Here is a 27122-nt window from a genome sequence, read left to right as displayed (position 1 = left end):
AAACGTTGCAGAGTGGGCAGATGTAGCTGTGGAGCGTCGGGAGGCGGTGCATTATAGTTCCATGAGTGTAGGTATTACTTTGTAGGCGTCTCAGGACCATGCTTTCTTCGATGATGGAGATAGTTATTTTTTCACATACATGGAGACGCAGCTTTTGTCATCTAAACCTGGTATTTAAAATTTTAAAATTGCTTTTCAAGTTCATAACATAACAGTAGACAATAAAAAATTGCTGGCTCTCCCGTAATCGAGAGTAGATGTAAGCATGAAATGGCTATCGTGTGACGCCTTTTGCTGCCTGTAGTGCCGCTGCCTTCAAACGATTTTCTTCTTTCAACAGTGCAGCGCGCTCAGCGTCGGTCGCTACTTTTTCTTCTTGTCGCATCGAAGTGGTCGGCTGCAAATGTACAGCCTCAGATTGGTGTCCACGGCGCGCCGGACGCTGCCGGCTGGCTCACGCAACGTGGCGCCATCTCTCGAGGCGCCGTAATACCCGCACCGCGGAACTCGCAGACCGCTGGCGGTGAAAAGAGCACAGGCAACCCTGTCTCAGCACCACAAGATGACAATCAAGGGTATGGTGCCCTGTATCTGCCTTTTGAACGTCGCTATTGTAAATGGCAAATAAAGCTTCGGCGTACTAGAAGTTACAGCTTGAGTGATATTGTGAACATGTAAACATTAGGAAGAAATCGGAAGCAATATGTTTTGTAACTTATTTTGGGCAGTAACTAGCGTATGTAAGGCGGTCCTGTACAAAGTGTTGGCGGCCAGAGACCGCTTTTTCTTACCCTTTGACTGGTTTCCTGGATGATCTCGTTTTGTACTTGTTTTAGTGCCCGCATAACGGCTCTGGCTTTTGGCTCAAGGTCACTTAAAGGTCGCCGAAAATAAGAGCTAAAAGCATTTCATGCTTAAAAAACCACCTTGAAGAGCTACTATGTCCTATAGTTGTGTTCGGGTCTCGGGAGGTTATCATTACCTGCAAACAAATTATTACAAGGTTACTCATGTCCGCGCCCGGTAATGGGGCGCTGGCGATGAAGATTTCATTATCTTCCTCCCCTGCAATGTTTTGCAAATTTCATCTTCGTTTAAACAGCTGATATCTCAAGGATTGCAGCGCAGTCAGTGCGCAGTGAGAAGTGAGTGCATCGACGCTGGGCGACGGCACGTCGAGAACAAGTCGGAAATACGTTCCATTTGGTTGCTTCATTAACGCTATTTAAGCCGAACAAACAGTAGGTAGGTAATATGGGAAAGGAGAACCGACTCATAAAAAACAGTGAAACCGTATAACACGGGAGAGCGCATCAATTAAAAACAGCCTATCATTCATTCATTCATTCAATTAATTTTCGTTTCGCCCTTTCACGCTTTTTCAGAGATAGAGAAGAGCTATCGCAACTGGAAAAGTAGGAAGGAATAAAATAAAGAAAAAAAAAAAGAAAGAGAGGTTTTTTTTTCTTCAAAAACTATGTGCGAACCGTATTCCAACTTCGCGACACACCTGAATACACACCTCTATATCCTGGGTTCAGCGAGCGTTAAATAAAACAAAAAATAAATAACTTCGGCAACTCCATCTATTATTCCGCGAAACAGCGAAACGTGTGCTACCAGAAGGCATGAGGCATATTTGCTGCCACGACTACTGTCAGGACCTTTTTTTTTTTTCTCTTCGGTAATTGTCTTCCAAAAAAAAAATGGTTTCTTCCAATGTGCAGTCATGTGAACGCTCCTGGTGGTCGCACTGGAAGTCAATCTTTCCCAAAGGAGGTCTCAACTCGACGCTCTCGGAAAAATGTTGAATGACACTCAGTGGAAAGCTCTACTGCTGGTTTTTTTCACGGCTCTGGGAAGCGAGGTCTTCTGCTGCAAGCCGTTTGAAGCAGGTCAGTGCGCATTGTTCACTGTCGTTCGGTGGGCAAACAAAACTACTTAGTAAGCGAACTTGAAGTTCTCAGTAAACATTTACCGTTTCTTTTTTTATTGCGCTAGCATTCTTGGAGTACTTCACATACTTTCCGGGGGCCAACTATCTATCTATCTATCTATCTATCTATCTATCTATCTATCTATCTATCTATCTATCTATCTATCTATCTATCTATCTATCTATCTATCTATCTATCTATCTATATTTGTATCTAACCGTTTTCTCGTCTACTCGGTCACTGGGTAGTCCGTGGTCAAATGGGTAGCGCATCGGTCTGCTGTGCTGAGGAAACAGGGTTCGAACATCACCGTCCGACCAACTTGAGTCACTATGTGGCAATGTATACATACGTGCGGTGCTTCAAAGAACCTCTTTCACGCCGACGAGGGTCACTATACATAGATGCGCGACTTGGTAGGCACTGCTGTTCGAAGGAACTACTTAGAGTGCTGGGTACATGTGCCATTCGGTCTGTGCTGGTCTCCAATGAACCACTTTGATGCCAGCTTAAGCCACTGGGTGTGTGCCGATCTCCAGTGAATGTCTTTGACGTCAACTTGGGTAACTTATAGGCATGTGCCCCTGAGAATGTGCCGCTCTACAATGACGACCAATACCCCTTAAATGTATCCGATGCTGAGCGGAATGGAACTCACGTCACAAGCGTTCCGCAAGGACATCAAGCCAACGCTTCAGCAACTGCGCCAAAAATGCACTGAGTATGCGCCGCCCTTCAATGAACCTGTCGCCAACTTGGTGTCACCGAGTATGTACCACTGAGCGTGCAGCAAGAGAGGGAACAATTCTCAGCGTTCGCAGGCACTGGCGACAACGCTTCTAGTCTCGGAGGCCACGCGCATGCTTCGCGGCGGCGACGCTAGAGTGTTCTTGGGAAAACGCGATAGAGGAATCCCGCTACAGTACACGCCTCATACATAACTCGTTTCGACGATGGCAAATAGTTGCGTCGCTATATCGATTCAATGCTAAACGCATTACCGTTCGCAATCATCGTGAGATGGGTTTTGCCCAATTTTTTTTAGACTGCACTATCGCCGGGATAGGCCCAAATTTTTGTTTCGTAAAGCCACACTTTGGGTTCTGGTTTTAGCCGCGCGCAGTTTGAACGAGTGCATCTGGGTTTCATTTTGGCATTTTTCTTTTCGCTAATTACGCATTATTACTGCTCCGCACACAGCGCTACGCTAACTGGGTGCGTCTTTTTCGATCCAAGCTTCATATATTGAAGTCTTTTTCGTTGTCTTACGTGTACTAGAAGCCCTCACTTTGTCTAATTTACGAAACGGAAGTGGTCAGATACCTAGATCCCACGAACTCCAAATCGATCTAAAGTCGCCAAAGAAGGAGATCTTGTCTTCAAAAAATCATTCAATGGCGGCCTGAGGGGCCCTTCGCCTCCTTTATGAGCAATGGCAGCACCTGAAGGACAACGCAATAACACAGTGCTCGATTATGTTGAATTCCGCATTGTTTTGATTAAGAATCAAGCCGCAGAAATGAAGCAGAAAACATTATGGCAGAAAGAACCCATCCCACGATTACTGTTGACATTAATGCGATTGGTATTCAAGCAATGTAGCGGCAAACTGTAATGCTGAAGACACCTTTATTTACAATCTGTAGGGGGCTAAGACTAAGAATGTTAATCACATCAATAACGCATGTGCCACAGCTCTATACCCCAGACCTCTTTGTAGCGTCTACACCTTCGGACGCTACAAAGAAAGCCAGAATAAACGGGGCCTCCCAACTGCAGCCATATTTGTCCCACTGGCACTGTAGAATTAGGGTTCAGCATATCTGACTTCGAATGAACTACGGTGCGCTTGCATATAGGCGTCTATTTTAGGCGTAAAACTTTTATTCATTGTCAGCTAGAAGAGCGGGCGTTTTCTCTTTTATCAGTCAGACATGCATCTTCTTCTTTCTGGGTTTTTACGTGCTAAAACCTGTTCTGATTATGAGGCACGCCGTAGCGGAGTGCTCCGGAATAATTTTGACCGCCTGGGGTTCCTTAACGTGCACTACAACGCAAGCACATGGGTGTTTTTGCATTTCGCCTATATCGAAATGCGGCCGCCGCGGCCGGGATTCGATCCCGCGACCTGCATCCGCGGAGTGCGCGAAGAGCGCCGTGAAAGAAGTACAGGCAGACTGAAAAGTGCCTGAAGTTTCCAAAGAATGCCAATCACATTAAAAAAACTTCCTTATACCAACAGTGAAAGCCAACTGTCGAACGACTGAGGATTCAAGCCGAATTCCACGGACGAGAGCAGAGGTACTCGATGTCGCTGGGTGCGCTGCGTTGTCAAAACATGGTGTCCATGACGTTTCCTTCTAGCCTCTCTACTCCGGCTCCGCGATCGCTTCCGGCGCGTGCAATTAACAAGAGCATAACCTTCGAAATCTGTTCCTGCCGCCCAGAGAAAACCGTCGCTTGGGAGTCGATTTGGACACCACCTATAGGGGAAACGCGAACAAGAAATAGCTGATCAGAACGCCTGTTACGCGCATTTATACATGAAAGTGCGATGTGTATTTCTAAGCGAGTGGACCCAAGTGTACGCTTTGGAGCCTGACATAAGTCAATGTCACTAATGAAGGTGAAGCTGGAAACAGAACAACGCATTGTAATAGTTTTGGAATCGTTAGCGTTTGAATTTGTGCAGATAGTTACGTCTTTGGAGGGCCTGTTCCTCCGAATCTCAATGAAGATTTCACGAAAAATATCGCTAAAAATAATGATGATAATGATGATGACAACGATGATGATGAGGGAATTCTTCGCACCAGGGCGGTAGTATGTGCCTCCAGAGTCCGGCATATGCTCGTAAAGTCCACATGTAACTCTAAATATCGTTAGATGTGATTTGATTCCAACTCCTGGATGTTCATAATCCATGATTGCAGTATTCTTAGACTCTATTGAAAATTTTTAATCGACATTACTTTGGCTCTTTCTACCTGTGCGCCACCAGTATTTCAAATCTATCTTGCTTATGTTTACCACACTAATATTTACCCAGTTCATTGGTGTCATTAAACAACAAGGCTTCACAGAAACTGACCACATTTTTACATTTTTGGGTGTATATACCGGGCGTTTCTGCGAAAATATTAAGTAAATTTAAAAGAAATCACGTGTGGCAGATAGAACAATTCTATTCCGTGAGATGTATTGCTCAAACAGGCGGGCTTTATTTGCACGAGAAATTGAAATGCATAATGAACTAATTAGCAAAAAGCACTTATTAAGTTTTTAAAATTAATTACCCTTCGGCACATACTACAATTTACTAATTGCAGATTCAAGCGGAACCAACTCTCAAGAGGGCACCAGTCTCAAGATATTATTTCCCAAAGTGTGGTACGAAATATATGGGTGTTCCAGTTACTTTCGTACTTCAATGCTAAAAGAGCGTTTTGTTAAGAAAGTAAATGAAACAACAGTGCGTTTTTACAGCGAGTTTAATGGCCCATATCTCCAAACTGGTGTCATTATGGAAATTCATTTTCAAGCGGATACGCCTTGGAAACTCACCGGCTACAATTCGTAAATAATTATTGATGTTTTTTTTTAATTTGTTGAATATGTGTTCCGATTTCTTGTGCAAGTATTGTCCGCCTCTCTAAATAATCTAATTCAAGGACTAGAAGTATGTAATCTGCAGCAGGCAACTTTTAAAATTCCCTAAATCTTAAAAATTATCACCCTTTATATGTGTAACTGTCTCCGCAGTATTTTTGCATGCAACGCACATGTAATTTCCGTGGGTAGACGTTCTTTTATAACTTCGCGTTCTTAGACAGCCTGTCCAGCCTTAAAAAGAAGTGCACTGCACCTCGAGCTATCGTAGAAAATTTCCTTATTGGTCCCTTTACTTCTGTCCTACTTTATAGTTTTCCATTGTTGTCTTATTTTGCGCCTTCTCTAACCACTGCTCGGACTCCACCTGTCTAACGTGCTATTTTTGATCACACTGCCTGAACTGTAGCCTGTAAACTTACCGGCCATTTGTCTATATATAGTTCTTTTCCGCCACTGGGAATTCACTAAAGCAAGCACTTTGCATAATATGCAATTTCCTTGCTTTAGCCAGAGGTATCCAACAGGCAAATAAAATGCCTAATAATTATAATAATGACACCAAGGATGATGACGATGTTTATTTCTTCAGCGTGTTACTCAAACTAATTTAAGAGTGAATGAGTAAATACAAGACAGTGATAGAGTGTTTTTGTGCATCAGGAAAATTCGACCTCAAGCCACCTCCTGAATTGTAAAGACAATGTGAACAGAGCGCTGAAGGTGCACGTTGGACTGATGGGGCTGAACGCGAGGGGAGGGGGGTTAACTCGGCCTCAGGGGGGGGGGGGGGTTGTAACCCCCCCCCCCCCCCCCCCCCTGTCGGTGCGCCACTGTCACAACTTATTTAGTAAGCGACGAGCCTGTCGTAAGCGGCGGGGCTTTCTTGGAACGTGGAGGTGTCCATGCCTCTGCTCTGCGCGGCGCTGCTAATGAAGTGATTCATCCGTCATCATATATTTCACAGTTATCTATATAGGCTAACCACTCCAGTCACCATCCAACCTTTCCTCTCCCTCCCGAGGCTATAGAGGCATATGTGTTTCACTTCCGTTCGTTTTTCTTATTTTTCTTCTTATTTACAGCGCGGGGAAAGAGGCTTTTGGGACTTAAAGCCAACTTTATAAAGATACAGAATCAGTGCAGAAGACAAATCGTCACCACAATGAAACTCCTCACGGTGGACGATGTAAAAAGGGTACGTGGGTTTCGCTTTACTGCGTGCGTGCGTGCGTGCGTGTGTGTGTGTGTGTGTGTGTGTGTGTGTGTGTGTGTGTGTGTGTGTGTGTGTGTGTGTGTGTGTGTGTGTGTGTGTGTGTGTGTGTGTGTGTGTGTGTGTGTGTGTGTGTGTGTGTGTGTGTGTGTGTGTGTGTGTGTGTGTGTGTGTGCGTGCGTGCGTGCGTGCGTGTGCGCGTGCGCGTGCGTGTGCGTGTGCGTGTGTGTGTGTGTGTGTGTGTGTGTGTGTGTGTGTGTGTGTGTGTGTGTGTGTGTGTGTGTGTGTGTGTGTGTGTGTGTGTGTGACCTGCTTCGTTGGTTAAGCAGGGCAGAAGAAACATTAAAACATTTAGTGTCTTCCGAAGCGCCTTGAAAGGTGTGACCTTACTGCGCGACCGTATGTAGCACAGAGCTGAGAGTTCCATTACGTCGGCAACTCCAGTGCGTATTGACCCTCGACTTCCTCCCCTAATATGTTTTCCCCTTTTCATCTTCCAGTGCAGGGTAGACAACCGGACGTAGTCCTGGTTAACCTTTCATTCGCCCTTTTCTCTCTTCACAGTGGCGAAGGTAGTGTATTGGCGCGGAATTGTAGCTTGCTGTGAAAAGAACTTATGTTATCCAATTGCAGCATGCGAAATGACAGGGAATTAGCCTCCACTGTGAAACATCGAATTAGCGGCACTCAGTCTCCATGAAACTATATATGCTGAGTAGCGGAAGCTAAATGCGGTGCCCGATTAATTAGCCAACGTCAAATTAACATATAAGCAACACTGTTCGCGTATCAGAATTAGAATCGATTTATTTACGAGACAATTCGCTATAAAATCGGCTGCAAAAAAGTCGCAGTTTCGCCCGAAAGGCGAAGCATCTATTGCGATAGAAAATTAGTAGAGAGCTATACGTAGTAGGGATAGTAGTTTTATCGGCTATATTAACTTGGACACATTCGCTTATAACTGAATTAACAAGCATGGTGTCAACGCGCACAAGCAAACATGAATAGATCTCACTCGATGACCGCAGACAACCGCTGTGAAAACGCTGGCTTGAGCAAGCGCGTTGCAGGAGCGAGCGAAGGTTCGTGCGGTCTATCGCTTCAACCGAAACTGAGCGGCGAAAGCCCAGAGCATACACAGGTAGGAGCTGTGTGCATATCGCTTTCAAGATATGGTGCGCACGACTGCTCGCAGCAGCGCAAGTACAAGTGCGCAGTTGCTGACAGAGTAGAAGCCGCGCCTCCTCCCTCCCGCGCTGCCTTCCCACTTTCCTCCTTTCGTCCGCGAGATTGAATCGCCAGATCCCCTTGCGCCGGGTCGCTAAATGGTTCCAGAGCACAACGTCGCCCCCCCCCCCCCCTCCCTCGCTTCCATCCCCCCACGGCCTTTCGCGCGACAGAGACATCGCGTTTGCTTTCGGCCGTACGTTCGCTCTCCGTGAGTGTATGTGCGTCCCTCGCACATACAGCACACAGCTCGCGGCGACGATTTTATCGCCCTTGTACTTTATACGGAACTTCACGGCGATGGCAGAAATCCGCTTGGAGTGTCCATAAAATTGCTATCACAATAAAACAGTGAGAGCGGCTTGACAGGGCGGTCCAGTTGACCGTAACATGGTAGCAACTATAAAAAGCGCATATATATGTTTATATACAGATACGCCGCGACAGAGGCCAAATAAAAGCAAGCAAATTGCAATGCATAATAAAATATATTCATGAATCACACAATTACACCTCAAGTGTAGCAACAGAAAAAATATCATAATTTGCAAAAAGCACAGTTAATATCATTGATAGTTACTTGCCACAACAGCAGGTTTTTTGAACAGCGCGACACAGGACAGAGCACTGTGCCTGTAAACGTTGTCCTGTGCCTCTTTCCTTCGTTCTGTGTCGCGCTGTTCAAAAAGATCTGCTGTGTTACACGATCTACAAACCAGCCCATATGAACACGCTGCTATAGTTACTTATTGCCATTACCAGACACAATGGAACAAAAGTATGACTGCGCGCAACTGTTCTTTTTTCACTTAGACCGGCTGTATTTTTACTGTATCTTTAATGTTGCTGGGACGTAACACTAAACCCAAATAGCCACATAAAGACCCAACTTCAGAAGAAAAAAAAGCTGCCTTCAACTTGTCGAAATAATATGTCACAGGACAATAATGACAAGCGCACAGACAGTTTGTGCTTGCGGTGATTTTTTTTTTTTTCAGACTCAGTCGAAGTCTATATGTTTTTCCATTCTCAAAGTATATCTTCGTCACTCTGCCTTTACTTCGTGCTTATCAAAAGTATTATTTAGCCTTGCGAAAATCGCAGTTGCACTCAATGCTCGTACGATAGAGCTTCAAACGTTCGACTTCCTTCGACGAACCACACTTTTTGCCGTTACAGTCATCATCTCTGGTGAACGCATAACTCTGTTTCCTTTCAGCTATCCAAATCTTTCTGCGACGTACACAATGCATGTATGAAGTCGGCAGAAGAAGAAAGTGCAGTAGAGGTGAAGTATTCTGCTGTTTCAGCAAACAGATTGCCAATATTTCCGGAAAAGGAATGCTAACACGATGTTCTGTACACTTGCAGGTCATAGACTGCTGGTCGACCGCAGCCAGGAACGAGGTAACGTATCCATGAGATGTAGCGCGTCCATCTGGGACAAATGAAATATTGACACAAAATAATGCCAAATCGGCGCACCCGCCCTGCTGCTGAGCGCTATAGGTCGCGCGTTCGAGTCCCGGTAGCGGCAGCCAAGTTACAGCGGAGGAAGAATCCGAAAACGCTCGTGTGCCACACTTTAAGCCCATGTCACAAAAACCTAGGTTGTCAAAATTAATCCGATACCTTCCACTACGGCGCCCTTCATATGTTAACTCAATGTGCGGTTTTAGAACGGTAAATTCCATAATTTAATTTACTTTCAACACAGACCTGCACCGAATTCCAGCACAACGTGCATAAACAGCGAGTAGCTACTTCTTATCTCGTTTCTTTAACACGATTTAGCTTGTTACGGATCTATTATTTCTGAAAGCCATCACCCAGGAGACGATGAGAAGGTGCGGCTTGAGTGCCCTTCTGCTCATAAATCGAATTTTTTATGACGTGTAGCATTTCGCTGACATCTACTCGAGCCAAAGAAGCTTACGCAATACTCGGCGCAGTGACGCAGGTGCAGGAGCTCCGCCTCCGTAGCCTTCCCTTTATTGCCACAGAAAGTTGCCTGAAACGAAAATTCTTGGACGGTTACCACATCCGTTGATCCACATCCGAAATCTATTCATGTGCTACTGCAGTTTTTTTGAAGAGCAGCGGCCTTAGTGACCGATTATAGCACTGCTCTGCGCCCTACTGTGCAGTGAGCGCGCATTGTTCCCTCTCTTCCTCTTTCTATTCACCCTTTCCCTTACCCCCAGTGCATATAGGGTAGCAAACCAGACGCTCGCCTGGGAGGCCTCCCTTCCTTTCCTCCCACAGCTCTCTCTCTCTCTCGCTCTCTCTTGGTCAAGTATCCGCGTACGCAGTACAACTGGCAGCCTTAGAGGGGTATGTCGAACCAGATGCCAATCAAGACGCTTGGCCCGGACACGGACTGGCTCCGTTCCTGATACCCCCATCTCCTGCCCCCCCCCCCCCCCTCCCCCCTGTACCGAGGTCCTGAAGCGAATAAGTGTTGCTCTCTCTCCCTCTCTAACACGTTACCTGTACGTCGACACAATCCTCACATTTTACATTATTTCGTTTGCCACGTTCACGTCGCAAACGTTAATTACTTTTTGTTTACCTGCGGCTCTTTAATGAATGAGGTTTTATTATTATTTGACTAGATACAGTACAAAAGAAATATACAAGAGGAGGTCCCGAGGTAGAATACCGTAAGGTGACCTCCTAGCTGTACAGCATATAAGTAAAAATATAAGCAACAGTTGCAACTATTAATCTAAAACAAAATAGGAAACACAGTATTGGTTTAGGACAGCACTAGTACAAATAATGTCAGCTACAAACATGCAAGTACATGGAACATCTGTTAACACGTACAGCATATACAAATACGCGATGTACTAGAAAAAATTATTATTATTATTACATTCAACTAATTACAACAAATTACAGCAACACGGAAAAAAGTAACTATAACGCCATTATAGAAGTGAATGGATAATGAGGCATAACCAACCGAACTTTTATTCGTGTAGCCTAAGTGTTAACAAAGTATACATTTGGAAGGAAAAATGGAGAAAAAGATATAACTAAGTGGTTGCAGATGATAAAATATGGTCTTTCAGTGTTCGTTTAAATTCAAATTATTTACATGACTTAATCGTAGGAGGTAGTGCGTTCCAGAAGGAAACGGACAAAAAATTGACAATCTGGTTACCATAATTGGTGCGTACCCTGGGGAAAATAAAATTACTGTTTAATGCAAATAGCGTAAGATTAGTATTCGGTAGACAAACTCGAGGAATCAGACTGTTGCGGTGAGAGGTATCTAGTTCTCGGTATAAGTACGTACCAAGATTAAAGTTAATAAGTTGGTCTACAGTAAGAATGCTATAGTTACGCAGTATCTGTTTCGCATTGCAATGATTAGGACTAAAACTGATTATTCTAACAGCCTGGTTTTGCAAGACTTGTAATGATTGTAAATTTGTAGCATACGTATTACCCCAGCATGTACTGCAATAGTTAATATGTGAATGAATAAATGAGTAGTATAAAGAGAGTAGTGTTTATGACTAAATGCGCACGAAGCCTTTAAAATTGTATTTATTCCGTAGGTTGCCTTCTGTTTAATGTTGGCTATGTGTTGATGAAATTTAAGATTAGAATCAAATTCTACGCCTAAATAATTACAGGAAGCACGAAGGGCGATAAGATCTTTACCAAGGTAAAGCGGAGGAATGAATGTGGATGAGCGTTGGTGGGACGTGAATAAAAGAAATTTAGTTTTCGGTTTGGTTAACATTCCACTAATTTATTGTGTTGCTTAAGTCAGCATTAAGTGTCAAAACTAGGTTGGTTACACAATTGTCATAGTTAAAGATATATAGTTGTGTCATCTGCATACAGAATGCAGTTAGAAGAAAGCAGGTAATTAGGTAGGTCATTAACGTATATTAAGATCAAAAGTGGGCCAAATATGGATCCCTGTGGTCATGTTGTTATCGTTTATTTAGAAAGAGAACCATTAATTCTTACTATTTGTGTTCTGCCTTTTAAGTAATTTCGTATTAAAGTTCGAGCAGGACCTGTTATACCGATAGAACAGCTAGTACCAGACAATGGATGGATGGTAATAACTTTATTGAGTTGTCCTGCAGTTTTGACGACCCGGGCTCAGGTCTCCCACGACGGGACGTCGTGGGAGACCTGCACTCGGGGCTGTCCAGCAGGTCGAGATCTTGTCTCAGCGCCGCCTCGCGGGCCTGCTGGACAGCCCCGAGTTGGTCGCCGAGGTCGGAGCTGCGCAGAGCGGCGGCCCACCTCAGCGATAGGGTCTCGGAGTGTAATTCGTTTTTGTGTTGGGCGTTACATTCCCATAGCATGTGTTTGAGTGTAGCTGTTTCCTGTTTGCATATCTTGCATGTGTCTTCTTTGGAAATTAATAATAAACACTGCAACCGGTTGCGCATTTGCTAATCTTGTCGTTAATGCTCTCGAAGTGTCTGAGCATATATCCTTTCTCTTCCCTTTATTTTAATCTTTTCTTACCTAACATTCCACCACAGACTGGCCCCTTCTACGCTTCCGATGATCCTACTGACGTCTTTCAACAGGCCTTAGGTGATACTTTCGTAAGAAATTTGGTTCTTCGCATAGATGTTATATGGTTATTGAGCAGACGCTTTTATCATTGCCTGGTCTCCATGCAGGCGTCAGACATCGTCATTTGACACTATTGCCTTGAAGCGTCTTGAGAAGCACTTCAGTTTTATTAGGCAAGGCTTTATAGGCACACAAGCTTCGGTGGTGGTGGTTGTGGTGGTGGTGGTGGTGGTGGTGGTGGTGGTGGTGGTGGTGGTGGTGGTGGTGGTGGTGGTGGTGGTGGTGGCGGCGGCGGTGTCACGCTGAAAAGTGGCCCGATCCTGGAGATAGTGCAGAAAAGGTCCAAGCTCAATGGCACATACGCCTGTCGTGTGGGCCGATCCTGGTGATCGTGCAGAAAGGGTCCAAGCTCAATTACACATACCCTTGTGGGCTCGGGGACCTGTAACGCGCCCTTGAACTACCCTTGTCACACGTGGGACCCAAAGAGACAATATCACCAGCCCTTCCCCTGTCGAGAAAATGGGGATGTCGAGAAAATGGAGCTTGTCGTCACATTTTAGCGTGAGGGCTTCCGAAGCCCTGGCGAAACGTCCGCGAAGAGCCGCGGATCCCGAGTTGCTAGAGCGCGATGTTGAGGTCAAACGTCATTGAAGATTAGTAGTAGTAGTAGTAGTAGTAGAAGTAGTAGTAGTAGTAGTAGTAGTAGTAGTAGTAGTAGTAGTAGTAGTAGTAGTAGTAGTAGTAGTAGTAGTAGTAGTAGTAGTAGTAGTAGTATGTGTTACTGGTAAACATATTTAAGGCGTGTGCCATGTAACCTCAAACACTTCAATGGCTTACAGTTAGCGCAGTACACCAGTGTGATTTACTTCGATACCACGAAATTTTAAGCATTCGGCGTGCTTGAAAAGTTATTTATTTTTCTGTTCTTGTTGCTTTTCTTTTTTTTTCTTTTTTTTTTATTTGGTTTACAGGTGTGCCTTCGGAACACCGATCTCGCGAAGCTATCATTGCAAGCGATCGACGACCTGACTTCATTCGGGATGGAGTACGTCCACGTCATTGGTTAGTCATGCAAGCTTGGGTGCCAGCGACGTATATATACGTTTTTCCAGGAAATAAATACCGTACCCGTGGGTGGTGTCTATCGAAACGTTTATGAATTGCCTTAGCCTTCCACTTGAGCTAACAACGCCATCGACCATGTTGTCCTCGTGAAATCACCAAGTCTGGGTTCGGCTAGGTTAGGATATTCAGGTAAGTTAGGTTAGGTTAGGTGGTAGGAAACACACTTCGAAGCGCCGAGTGCTCATTGCTCCTCTTCGGTTGTGTATATAGAGCGATACAGTTATGATGACGTAAGAATGATACAGTTACCGTGCGTCTTTGGAAAATCACCGCGCACCTCCCCACTCTTGACAACTACTCGCCATCACCCTCTCCCTGGCGTTTCCGCTTCGTCCTTGATGCCTATATGTGGAATCGCTACACCGCAAAGAAATTTTTACTTCATTCTCGTGTATAATCAAAGCGAGACGGACAGACGTCTTTGCAATAATGAGAACTGAACCCAAATGGTCGACGCCGTTGAAACGAAGCTCCTGCCGGATGCCGTTATCTGGTTTGCCACAGAGAAGAAGGGAGAGGAGGCAGAGAATGTTGTTGGCTGCAGGCTCTGAACTGCCACCATTTCATCTCAACAGAGAGTTTCATATTAGAAGATGCAAGCGGCTTGGGGCGTGCGTAAGAATTACTCAAGCTCTGTTTGGGTCCTGCTGGAAACCAAGCGACTTCAGTACACAAGCGGAACGCTCCAAGTCGTCCTGCGTCTCCTAATCCAAATGTACTGTCACTCGACTCATTGGCACTGTACAGGACATCGAGCGTGAAGAGCGGACGTTCCCGGCAATAACATGGTTTTACCCATAACACGGTTTTTCCTAGTCTCGCGGATGTATGCTATACATATTCTGTGGACCCCCTGGCAGTGGCGTCAATATAGGCAGGCAGGGGAGGATTATTCCTCAAACAAGCGAAAAGGTGCCGGGCGCGCGCCTTTCGTCGAGTGGAACAGTGGTATACCGGGTGCCGTCAGTGGTGCCGACCACTGTGAATATGCGGTAATTAGTCGCTTTTTAACAAAGATTCATTAATTAACCATTAGACATTTAGTTTCAGCGGGCTCATCGTAATCGTGAAATTAAAGCAAACTCTCCGTACAAGATGGAGGAGAAAGGCGCAGCGCATCAGAAACGGGACACAATAAGAAGAACACAGACCACACACGTTTGGCGCTAACTTTCAACAACGAGTTTTTATATTAGAAGAGTGGCACACCTCTCGATAGCACCTCTCTGTCGCGAGAGGCGCTACCAGATTGTTCGGAGCGCGTGTTCTATTGCAGGTGAGAGAAAGGTGTGATCCCGCAATAAAAACTCGTATTTATATACTTTTTTGTGTGTGTGGTGCATTGGTGCGTAACTGGAAACTGAAGAGTACAGTTCAGACTCGGCGTTGCAGAAATTACAGTACATTTGTCAGTTCCAAGTTTATCGTCTGGGTTCTCATGCGTTTTCTTTCTTTGTCTTTTTTTGTTTTTTTTTCTCGCGGAACTCCTTGCAAACATACCTTTAATCACGGGCGAATCTAATAACAACGCCGCATAGCACAAGATTTATTAGGGCGACTTTACGAAAGCCTTCACTGTACGCGTTGCAAGACAAGAGTAAGCGGTACACCACCTTGGTCAAAAATTTCGAAGAAGAATAGCTGGGAACTGTGTAGCCTTAGAATTCGATCACGCTAAGTGCCTTGAAAACTGCGTGGCTTTAATTCCGCCACTGCTAAATATGACCAAAAATGAGTCGTTCACGCACTCAATGGCAATATTTAGTTCACTGACAAGTTTATTATTTGACACCCGCTCCTCGCGAGCAGTGTGCAACCGACAACATAAGTTATATCCCTACATAAGTTAACGTTCTTTATTATTATTATTATTATTATTATTATTATTATTATTATTATTATTATTATTATTATTATTATTATTATTATTATTATTAGCATCATCATCATCGCTGTAACAATTTACAATGAGCTGGTATACCCGACATATACAGTTTCTCGCTTCTATGCCTTTTCATCATGTACACGTTTTTTTATGCGAAGCTTGCCTCGCGCTCGACTCGTACACAATGCAGCTCCAAGTTAGTTTCTCCATTTCAAAGTGTGGGCGTTCAACGCATGAATAAGCGCGTAGTTAATTCATTCACCTCTATTCGTCTACGTCCTTCCACTCAAGTGTTTATAATTGCATAATTTAGTCTTTACCCTGGCCAACTTGGTTTTTCTTGTGGGCCGTACGGGTGTCGGTGTTGTTAAACAGTTAACTCTTTAAAAAATTCTGAAGCGGGCTTCGTATTGAGCGATGATCATCGATTCTAGCACAAACCATTGCGTGCCTCGAAAAACGCGCGCAAACACTGACAACTCTCTAACAAGTAGAAAAAAAGATAGAGGGAGGTGGTGTGGCCATTGGTCAGGCGTAAACTCAAAGTTTCGACAAGCCATTCGTTTTCCAGTTGCGAAAATCTTCGTGTGAGGTTCGCAAATCAGGTTGTGGCTTCTTGGTGCAAGATACAAGCCAGTCGGCTTTCCGAACTTCAAAGGGCGGTATGCGACCAACTTTGAGCCCTATATAGGGACTATCCTTATAGATCATGGCTAGTTTCAAGTCTTCGAAAGTAGGGCGGGCGTTCGTTGCAGGAAAAAAATCCTGCAAGAAACTAGCTCCGCCAACTACCCGTGTGTCTTTTTCTTGAAACACACACACTACCAATACTGTTATCTTCTTTTCAACGCGGAGACCTATGTATTGTGTACTAGTAGACACTTCCTCCGAGGCGAGAACGTATACCGTCTCCCCGGACATGCTGCCGGCAGCTCGACACCCACGTACTGTAAACGCTGACCCCAGCGTTGCTGGAGATGTGATAAATTGCCGTTTGGCACAGTGGAAGATTACAGGCGCCGGAGCCACATGCGAGAAATTAGACGTTCCCAGACCGCGCGTTGCGTTTGGCGAGGCGCAGCGATCCAGCAGCGTTGCGATCAATGTGTAGCACATGACCCTACTCTCCTTCTCGCTAACCGTTCTCGCACATCCCGCCCGAACGTTACGTTTTCCGCTAAGACGGGAGAAATATCGCCTCCTCCGTGAGTTTACGGGACTACAGATGTTCTTTCGTAGCATTCTTCATTTTATTCGGTGTTTTTTTTTTTTTTTCGGAGGAGTAGACAACAATACTGAAGAACCAGAGAACAAGAAGAGGGTGCTGTGCCAGCGGTTTACTGTTAGAAGACAGCCACACGCATGTTTTACAGATACACATACGGCTGTTACTTTAATTCAATTGCAGTAGACTCCCGTTAAGACGAATACGGTTAAGCCAAATTTCAGATATAAGGAACAATGTGTGAAACTTTGGTTGGTTCCTCATAGACATAGTATATACGAAAGAAATACGAAAGAAATGGTGCATGAGCTAAAATAAATAAATAACTAAATAATGCACAGCCAGGCAAACGATGGTAAAGGTTGCCTCTATAACACAAGCAAGAACGCTAGTGATTGAACCGAAGATGTTGGACCTTTCTTTGGTATCATTGTTGGGTCGTTTTTCTGTCAAAGGTAGGCAAAATGCTCATAATCATCATTAAGGTCTGCACGCTGACACTACAAACTTACATAACCTTCTTTTTGTAGTGCTTGTTGATGTTCAACAAATAAATACAAGCTGGGAAAAAATTCTCTTAGAACAAAATATATTCGGTTCAGCGAGGTATAACTTCTGTACATGCCTTCGTGACGTGAGAAATGTTCGCCTAACTGAATTAGTTCCATTCTCCCAAGGGGAACATAAATAAGATCAAAAAAAACTTCAGAGGACTATGCTAGACAAATTCGTTTAAGGAACTTTCGAGTAATTGAAGTTCGTTCAACTAGAGTTTCCCTCCCATCATATTTTCCGAGATCACCGACTCGGCACTAAGGTGCTTTGATATGCTTTTTTCAACAGTGTCATGATTTATCGCCTTTTTTATAAATAAAGCAGTGCATCGAGGGGCAATCTCGCAGGGAACACATCGAGATTGCTTCATGCTTGCTTGTACGATGACGGAACCGCTCGATCTAATCTGCTGTATAAGAGCGATGCCAGAAGAAACAGCTATAGATAAATATCGAAATATCAAAAGGATGGAATGAAAAAGAAGATATATCATAATTCCACGGAAATTCCCAGTGCTTAGGTTAGATCCGGGGGAGTAGACAGAAAGGGGGCGGGGGTCCCACCCGGCACGTCCCTCCCTCCCCTATGAAATTTCTGCGCCCCGGGATACCTGGTATAAAACGACGTGCGACAACACCCGTCTGCGCCCCTACGCCCTTAAAAAATGCCTGGCCACGCCACTGGTTTTATCTGGATGCTGTTACGATTCCTTTTGAGCGGCCATGCCCAGAACACGTGCAAAAGCATGGGAAACGGCGTGCCTAACGATCTCGCTCATCAACATGAACAGACGTGTCCATAGCGTGGGTCTGAGGAATGTGCGAAACCTACCGTGCCGCCTTGCGACCATCTCACCCGTCCCCGTTGGGGACGTTCAACCCGCTACGACCACCAACCTTCACTGCTGTCACCCACCCTCACTACTTCGCCTGGTTTGCCCTGTCCTGCAGCAGTGGGGCAGGAGAGGGGAACAGTACCCGGATGGTGGAGGGTATAAGAAAGCCAGCAAGCAGCCACGTGGAGGACACTTTAGCTTTGCCCTAGCGTGCAGCTGCATGCACGCTGAACGTTTCTTATATGCTTTCTTTGCAACACACCGCTCACCCGTAACCATGTATTAAACTCGTGTTATTTGTTTTTACGTCGCCTCGTCTTTCCTGCCGGACCCTCTCTGATGGTCAATCTGGTTCGAGCTCCAAGCAAACGCTGTCGAAGGTTCACCAAACCCCGGCCCGTAACAATGCCTTTGGACGCGATGCTAAAACACGCGCGCATACACACACAGCAAAACGCGCGAACACACACACACACACACACACACACACACACACACACACACACACACACACACACACACACACACACACACACACACACACACACACACACACACACACACACAGCCTGCTGCAGAAAGGTTATGGAGACCTTAAAACTCATTGTCAATCCAGACATATACATACGCATACCTAAAGCCCCTCCATAGCACTACCGCCGCGCAAAAAAAAAAAAAAAGAAAAGAAAAAAGAAAGTGTGAGCTGATGGAGGGGCTCTATGCATACCCACACGTCCTGGTCGTAAATGCATCTGCTGTAGACAGCGAAGCACCGGGTTAGAAGTTTGGCGACAAATTTAGTCGCGCTTAATTAGGGTCAATAAAGCTTAATTACAGTCGAGGCAATAATATTGATAAAAGATGGCTAGTGGCCTAGAAACCACGAGGGCACGACTCCGTTACGAACAATACTTCTAGCATCGATCCACTCCGCAATCTGCGTCCCATCGCTATCGCCAACAGCGACAAATTTTTCCAGTGAGCGGAAGTAGCGGAACTTATTTGGTTCTTTGTTCTATGTCTATGTCGCGGGAAAGTTAAAGAGCCAGCCAAGGACTGCAGGTGCTCAGCTTTAGGAAATCAACAGCAACTCGAGGACCCTGGCTCCGCATTACTGTGCTCCAGTAATGACATCGAACAGAAGACCAAAAGCGCATCCCCCTGAGAACGACTCAAAAGACCAAGCGGAAAGGGAAATCCCTATTCTACTGCCCCAAGGTAAGTGAAATGGCTGCACTGTAATGGCTGTACCCCGATGCGCCGTTTCATCCAATCATGCACGCATCGGGGCGAACTGCGGCCGGCGGTCCGCAGTTTGCAGACCGCCGGCCGACGGCGAGATCTGCCTGTCACTCAGTACAGAGGATTTCCCTGCGGCACAGCGACGTGACCACTCGGCGACAGAGGAGTGGTCGCGTCCACGCTCTGGCGTCGCCGGCAGCTTCACCGCCGCTGATCCCTCGCCTCCGATATCGTCGTTAGGCTGAAGCAGACGGCGCTTCAGAACGAACCGCCGACGCTCCCAAGCAGAGCAATGTTTTGTTACCGTTGTTGCCGCCTTTACCTTCTCCTCGCACGAAGAAGAAAACATGCTGATATTCGCGGCGCCGCCAGCTGCGATGCGAGCATGGCTCAGCCGCGGTTCGCTGTCCGCCGTCGATAGCCATGTGCTGCAGCTGAGCTTGACTTGTATCGGAACTCTCGTAAGTGCTAAACGTTTGACCGTGGACATGGTTTGTAATAAAGTGAACATTACGCGTCACTTTACTCTAGCGGACATCATTTTGCCTGGAATACAGGCTGCATAACCAATGTTCGCGTCGCCGACGCGCCGGTGCAGCGTCGATGTGCTGCAGTTCTTCCGATGGTTTTGAGAGTGATAAACAGCACTAACAAATCTTTCGCTTAATAAAGTGAATGTTAAATTTTCATTTCATTCCCACTGCGTTTTTTTTTTCTGGCGGGAAAATTCTGTCGTCGCCATCTTGAATTTTGGTGCCGTTCCGGGATAGCGCTCCCCCCCCCCCCCCCCCCCCCGGCTAATTTCGACTTGCTTGAGGAGGGGGGGGGGGGGGGGCGCTTGCTCGGAATTTTACGGTACTGTCATTGCCCGAGCTGTGACGAGTGACAGTGCGTAGGTGATTTTAATACCAATATAGCCCTGTGAGGGGCAAGTATTACTCTAAAATGTTTCTAATAATTATTTAATCATGACTAATCGTTTGATGGGGCATGGGCAAAAATAGGGAAGCAGGTATTGTCGTACTGCTGCATGCATTTCCCCGAGGCACTGCACATGACCGTCACCACCCTTGTTCGACTAAGATTCATGGCACGGAATACTGATTCATGAGCCACCTGAACGTGAAGCTACCTGCTCAGTAATTAGTGAAGGTTCAGTTTGGTTTCTTTAGGTTACCAATTAAATTTCATTCGTTTATTGTGCATTATGAGTGCTGTGTTATACGAAAGACTCATGCATTTTGCCCATTTTCGTAGGTAAGTAGGTTTGAAACCATAAAATATATTAACGCGACAGCGTTAAGGGCCCCGTGTTGCAGAAAGTCCAGTGTCGGCGTCGGTGGCGTTGTCCGTTAGAGAAAAATCATTCCGAATGACACATCCCGTACCACGCAGGCCCTCCGCGTGGCGCATAGACGTTACTGAACTAATAGAATTTCTCAAAGTAAGGTGCGTCAGAAAATCCGTAAAGTACGACTAAAGGTATGTTCAGACTGCGGTCGTAACGTTAGCAAAGCCGCATCTGTCATAAAGACCGTATCGCGCGTTACAAGCGTCAAGATCGTTAACAATGCTGGTCGTTCACATTGTCAATTGCATACGTTACGCATCTTAAGACCGGCCAATCAAAATGTGAGCGGGCCAGTTGCGTCTGAGTGGATTTCAACATGGCGCCTGTAAACAGACTACGCACACAACTGTACGCACACTACTCGAACTACGCACACAAGCTACTACGCACACGCAGCCATGTCCGTTGGGCCGTTGCTCTAACTGGGGATGCCCGTAGTCGCGTCACAGGAAATTTAAAACCAGAACTGCGGCGCTTATTTGCTACGCCGTAACTGTCGTATCTGTATGAAACGTAAAAATAGCGGGCCTTCCAACAATTACGCTCGCGTGCGTGACGACTGTTGCGCTAAGACGCTTCGTACGAATGTAGTCTGAACAATTTATTTGCGGTTTTGCGTTTGCGCTTCCGTTTCTTGCGAAATATCTGCACATTACGTACGTAGTCTGAACGTACCTTTACATAACCTACAGGCATCATAGCGTCGGACTGTGATTTGAATATACGAGAAAACATAATTCTGTTACACGGAAACTCAAACACAAACCCCTTTTCTAGCTGCAATTTGAGGTATGTCTTAGTGGGGGCGGCGCGCCCCGCTCGGTTCCTTGCAACACCATCCAGATGGCGCTCGCCTCCACGCATCCATGGCAGCGGTGGCGTCCGCCGTGCGGGGGAAATGAAAGCAAAGAACCAGAAAGCTCGCCTCCGTGCATAGCGTTTGCGGCCAGCGTTTCTAGGTAAACATTACGGTTACATAAGCTGCATGCAGTTGCCGCAAAGCGTGAGAAGCAGACAGATATCTTTGAATGATATCGCGTTCCACTCTTAAAGGCGACGCTTAAGTGTTGTGTCTGAGGTGGTCAATGAAGCAAGGCAACTAATGTGCTGTGCTGCAGCTAGACTCATTTGCTCTGTGATCAGATATCTTTTATCCTTCCCGCGTTATTTCTGCAAAAAAAAAAAAGTTTCCAAATGCCAGTTTTGCTTTATTGTAGGGCTTGATTGAATCGGCACATTAAATAAATTCCCAAAAATACACTCAAAATAATATATTTATTTGCAGAACACCCATAAAAATTGTTTTAATTCTAGATAAAGTTAGGCGTCACTACACCTGCTTGAAGTTTCCTTTGTAAAAAAGTCCCAAATAAGAAAAGAAAAAGTGAGCATTCTAAACACAACTTCTGTGGCCTTTCAGCGTTGCGACGCCACCAACTGTCACGTAGAATCATATTTAGTAATGTAAGAAGGTCCTAGTACGGTACACACGGAAGGTAGCTTGGCTAACGTTTCGGCAGGCGGTCCTACCTTCATCGAATAATCACTCTGACAAAGGCAGGACTACCATATCAGGGAGTTCCAACTATCATGCACCAACATTTAAAAATATGGAAATGCCACGTAGCTGGACAGAACCAAGGCAATGTTGTTTGTTGTCGCTTGGAGATGCTGATTATGTTTTGCATTCTGCCTAATTACATAATTAGTCTTAATTAACTTATCAACTTCTCAAACATTATAATTAGATGAAAAGTGTCAATGAGAAAATTGTAGAGCAAGATGAAAAACTCCCGATGCAGCTTTCTGCTGCTCAATACGTGCTACATAAAAGTATTTTTCCCGAGCGTGAAAGAAGCTTGCGAATACACGCAAAGTGCCTTGAGGCGCCAGTCGCGCGGCAATTTTGTGTGTATCGCACAAAATTCGTTCCAAGTGGATCTGCCTAGCGAACTCCACGGCTAGAATGCATTTCAACTGTTTGTGCAAGTAATGTGCGCCTCTTCAAGTAGACCAGCTCATGAACTAGAATTGTGCTATTTGCCACAGGCAACCTTTAAACATTTTTTTAAGTGTTCGCTGAAACACCCTGTATATATATGCGAGCGTGTGCGAGTGCGCGCGTGCTGCATACTTCATGCTGCAGTTCGCGTTCCTTTCTGCATGAATAAATTTTATCGTCTGCTCGTTGCATCCACCCTGCACATTTCATGAAATCGTTATCTTCGTCATTTGTTTTTCAGATGAACGTCATCGCAAGTACAAGGTTGCTGTAGCGATGGCAATGATACGTTCGAAGCCAGACAATGTTTCGGCGGACGATTACGTCAGAAAACTCGCGGAAGACATGAGAAACAATGAAGCCAGACTGTCGGACGTATGCAAGAGCCTTGAAGACGATGTCATCCATTTGCGGCAGAAAGTCGCGTTGATGAGCGTCAGAGGTGGCATTCGTTCTGAAGCATTCGGCAAGTTTTCGCTATTTATCTACTGTGTTAAGTGCTCAAAACCAGCTTTGGCGATACAGCCAATTAAAATAAGCTAAAGTCTAGTCTTAGCTACACGAAACGATGCCTTCTGTGGCTTCTGTCAGATAAGAAGAGCAACTTCGAAGTACGTTCACAGAAACTGAGCTACGAATATCTTACGTTTCTTTGCAGCCTTCCGGCGTGAATCGTGGACGAACTCTACAGAGAAGCTTTCAATCACAGCAGAACGCATTGGCCAGCACTGGGTGTTTTTGCAAAATTACCTGTCAATCACGTCCAATGCAGCGCTTTCCAACCAGGCAGACGACATTGATACAGAAGAATTGACGCTGCGCTCTGCAAACAACCTCCTAGGGACCTTACGCAAGTGCACACCGATCGGATGCGTCGAAATGGAGCTATGCAATAAGGCACTGTCGACTTTAGCAGATATGTGCAACGATCGGCGCAATGCTCTAGCGCCTTCTCTTCGCGCAGCTGTTATGGGTTTTGTCACCGACAGTGTTAACGAAATCGTGGAGCGGAAAGAAGTTGTCGAGGTAAGCATATGTTTTCTTCCCTATTTGTTTCGTTTTTTGTAGATACTTTGGTTACGTCATAAACAGCGGATATTTATTCCTTCCAATCTGCTTTTGAAGGGATCCACTAAAATAAAACTTGTATCGCTACTTCCGGAATTGCAAATGGCTAGTCATAGCAGCTTGGTAAACCACAAAGTAAGCATAGATAAGACGGGTGACAAAGTCACATTGGCCTTTTCGTGACGTCACAGATTTTGACAGCATCTCTCAATAATAGTCAATTTGTAGATAACAGAACACCTAGAAATCCGTGATGTCACCAAATGCAGATAACATTATAGGGTGGGCGGGGCTGTGTAGAACAAACCCATATGACCTTGACACAATGCAGAGCACGCTTTCTTTTAGTGTACGTTAAAATGCACAATTCAACGACTCGAAAATCGCAAGGCTTGATCATTGCTTCAGGTGAGGCAGTCTCAAATAATCACTTCTGCTACAGCTGGTGAATTTCGAATGGTCATGAACACAGCAGAGCTTTTTCCCAGCACTGATTTTCAAAAGCTTGCTTATCAGTAACTTCTGGCAACTTCTTTTCACTAATGCTGGGTGTAATGCACAGAGCAAACATAGGCACTTTGGAGGAAAACGAGCTATCTTGTACATTTATAATAGATTACAATGTGTTAGATGTACTCGCACTTCATTGAAACATACATGCTCCATTTTGTAAAAAGTCGCCTTTCTTTCTAGTCTGCTAGTGCAATCAGCAGTTTAAGCACATCACAATTAAACACTAACAGTGTGCTCATCAGGATGCCTGCAACCATCTGCTGAGTAGTCACATCTTACTTGAGTCCATTTGCACAAGTGACCCAAGCACAGGATTTCACCTCCACGAGTCCTTCCTTTTTTTTTTTTTTTTTTCTTACAGCTTTGGAGGGCGAAAAAGGCAGCTGCCAGGGTGCATATTTTTTTTAACACGCTACATGCTCGTACTTTGTTTTTCAAGCTACGTATTTCTTACAGTATGAACACACCTTTTTTCAACAATTAGCTATTTCAAGCATACTGCTAGTAGCACACAATAACAATCGAATTCTTTCCATAAGTTGAATTAAGGCAAGCAACTAAATTTCTTCAACATATCCCATGGCGACATTTCCTACATAATGGATGCTATGAAAACATTTTCAGCCTATGTTCTAAGCCTTCTTTTTCCAATTTAGTACAGCCGCCTGGAAAATATTGCAAGCTGGGTGGGAAGCCTTGCCAGTGGGCAAGCCGTCACACTTGCCATCACCAGACATCTACTGGACAAGTTTCTTCAGTTTGCAAGCTTCATTGACACGCTACAGGAAGACCAGCGAGGCCAAGAAGCAGATCACTTTGACCGCACATACTTTCTACTAAAGTGTACGGAAAATGTTGTCGCATCACTAAAACAAGTTTCGCCTCTCGATTGCTGTGAGCTCTCCGAAATAGCAACAGCGCTGGTGGACTTTTCAGTCAAATGCCAGGAGACACATCCACTGTTTGCAAGTTACCTATATGAAGTTGTCAGCGCGCTTAAAAAGAGTTTAACTCGTCGCAAGAGCAGTAAGCAAGAAGTGCCAAAACTTGTACTAGTGAGAAAGAAATTGTAATAGGCGTCCGCTGCTGTGTTATCTGTGTGACACTATACAATTTTAAGATGCCCTAAGTGCGTTCAATCCAAAAGGCAATTTCAGTGATGAGAACAGACACAAAGCGAAATGTGTATAATAAATTAGATTTATTCAAACATACCTCTCTCATGAAATGCATATATACATGTAACGGTCTAGTCAATTATGTACTCTGTTTGCATATCTTGTGCAGTAAAGAAAACAAATGAACATTTTTTTCTTTTTTTTTTTCTTGGTTACTCTAGCGCACAACACTGACCTTGACAAAGCCAAGCACTCCGAAATTTGAGCTTGGAATGCAAACATGTCAAGTGCATAAAACCACAAACATAGGTCAACTAAATAACTATGGCTTGAGGGTAAAAAAAAAAAAAAGAAAATAAAAGGAAATGAACACTTGGCTAATAATGCCAGCGATGTACCACCAGTTATCTATAGTGTTTTATCACATGGCTTGAAGCATACAAAATCGTAGTAGCATTTGTGAGTCAGCATGGACTAGATCAAGGCACACTGTCCCACCAGAGAGGGCAAGTCCATTGTAAACGATTGAAAGGGCAGCTTAGACATGACAGACAGCTGCACTCAACAGGGTTAATCACTGAAGCGGTGAAACCAGAACAAGTGTATAGTAACTTTGAGACCAGCTCGAGCCTAACACAGAGAACATTAGACTAGCTCGAAACTAAGCGAGAACAATGGCAATGGAAAAAATAAAATGGAATTCACTGCATCTCTAAGTTGCTGTCTACCTAACAGCATTGCGAGAGTGCAAAGAGGTAAAAGAAAAAAAGAAAGGTCTTGTGCACTGGTAAAGCTGGGTTTGCTTAGAAATCTCACAACACAGAAGATGCTGCAATGGGATACAGCTGCTTCAATGTGAGGTCAGTTATCACAGTCATTGTGTTCAGACACATACTTGCCACAGTGGTGCATTTCATTGCGAAACTTTCCTTTTCCAGCAATTCGCACCCTGCTACTACAAAGATGGAGCAATTCCTTTGCCCTTTCCTTCCTGCTCTGGCAACAACCTAAACTGAAAAAAAAAAAGAGCCTTAACTAAAGGACTCTAGAAAAACCAGGCAGTTTCGCTTCGAACTGGTCAATCTACACCATGAAATGAAACTGTAGGTAGGATTCATGTCTAATCAGGTGTGCTCCCCTGGTTTCTGTTACGAGTCCTGCGACGGCAACGAATTGGGCGCCAAGACAAAATGCGACAGTCGCTTAGGTTAAAACATGAGTGTCAGGATCATCCGCAGAGCTCATGGAGGACCCCGATGTCAGCAGTTCAGTGTCTCCATTTTCATCTGTGCTTCGCAGCTGAGACGTAGTCTGAAAAAGAGATCAAACATTCACCATATACAAAGTGATGTGCATTTGATGCTTGCAAGGAAGTAACCACTATGTCACAACCGTAAGCAGCAAGAATAGCATTCGCAATTTACCAAGTTCAAAGCAGGACTGAAAGACTATTGCTACGGCCACACAAGCAATTCCCTACAGTCCTATTCACACAAGCAATCCCATTCTTGCTTCAAGAGCAATGCCATGCAGTGCTTGCATTACTCTCATGCCAGAATATAGAAGCTCATATACAATTTTGAGGAATGTTTTTTTTTGTCCTACATTTTGGTTTACTGAATTAATTTTTTATTCAGCAGCAGGTTCAATACAG

The 27122-nt window shown here is 44.9% G+C and overlaps 3 protein-coding genes and 1 long non-coding RNA gene across 4 annotated transcripts in view; 3 read left to right on the top strand and 1 right to left on the bottom strand.

Annotated features, from left to right (window-relative positions):
• Positions 1-1734: 1734 nt before the first annotated feature.
• LOC125947813 (uncharacterized) lies at positions 1735-9655 on the top strand. The gene is made up of 4 exons (XM_049673220.1): positions 1735-1895; positions 6632-6744; positions 9209-9277; positions 9361-9655. Exons 1-4 carry the CDS (start codon positions 1805-1807, stop codon positions 9409-9411), a joined length of 324 nt encoding a protein of 107 aa, XP_049529177.1. The 5' UTR covers positions 1735-1804; the 3' UTR covers positions 9412-9655.
• A 2371-nt stretch (positions 9656-12026) lies between these two features.
• On the top strand, positions 12027-13671 carry LOC125947373 (uncharacterized). The gene is made up of 3 exons (XR_007468250.1): positions 12027-12138; positions 12174-12575; positions 13521-13671. It is a non-coding gene; the product is annotated as an uncharacterized LOC125947373 (long non-coding RNA).
• A 5253-nt stretch (positions 13672-18924) lies between these two features.
• LOC119461964 (uncharacterized) lies at positions 18925-25650 on the top strand. The gene is made up of 4 exons (XM_037723324.2): positions 18925-19392; positions 23011-23235; positions 23428-23795; positions 25007-25650. The coding sequence occupies exons 1-4, from the start codon at positions 19302-19304 to the stop codon at positions 25421-25423; spliced, it is 1101 nt and encodes a 366-aa protein (XP_037579252.2). The 5' UTR covers positions 18925-19301; the 3' UTR covers positions 25424-25650.
• The window catches only part of LOC119461963 (cation-independent mannose-6-phosphate receptor-like), an 84226-nt gene continuing 82633 nt past the window's right edge, over positions 25530-27122 (bottom strand). Inside the window, 1 exon segment of the mRNA XM_049672416.1 lies at positions 25530-26779. Within this exon segment, the coding sequence (XP_049528373.1) occupies positions 26672-26779 (108 nt within the window). The 3' untranslated portion in view covers positions 25530-26671.

This window comes from Dermacentor silvarum, chromosome 8 (genome assembly GCF_013339745.2).
Source record: "Dermacentor silvarum isolate Dsil-2018 chromosome 8, BIME_Dsil_1.4, whole genome shotgun sequence".
Classification (NCBI taxonomy): Eukaryota; Metazoa; Arthropoda; class Arachnida; order Ixodida; family Ixodidae; genus Dermacentor; species Dermacentor silvarum.
The sequence above is the reverse complement of the archived record's forward strand: the minus strand, read 5'-3'. Positions and strand labels throughout refer to the sequence as shown.

Excerpts from the sequence above, each read along its gene's own strand:
- LOC125947813 (XM_049673220.1), top strand. The coding sequence starts at position 1,805 with ATGTTGAATGACACTCAGTGGAAAGCTCTACTGCTGGTTTTTTTCACG. Across the intron at positions 1,896-6,631 it reads CTGCAAGCCGTTTGAAGCAG|CGCGGGGAAAGAGGCTTTTG; the intron begins GTCAGTGCGCAT and ends TCTTATTTACAG. Across the intron at positions 9,278-9,360 it reads AAGAAGAAAGTGCAGTAGAG|GTCATAGACTGCTGGTCGAC; the intron begins GTGAAGTATTCT and ends GTACACTTGCAG.
- LOC119461964 (XM_037723324.2), top strand. The coding sequence starts at position 19,302 with ATGACATCGAACAGAAGACCAAAAGCGCATCCCCCTGAGAACGACTCA. Across the intron at positions 19,393-23,010 it reads CCCTATTCTACTGCCCCAAG|ATGAACGTCATCGCAAGTAC; the intron begins GTAAGTGAAATG and ends TTTGTTTTTCAG. Across the intron at positions 23,796-25,006 it reads AGCGGAAAGAAGTTGTCGAG|TACAGCCGCCTGGAAAATAT; the intron begins GTAAGCATATGT and ends TTTCCAATTTAG.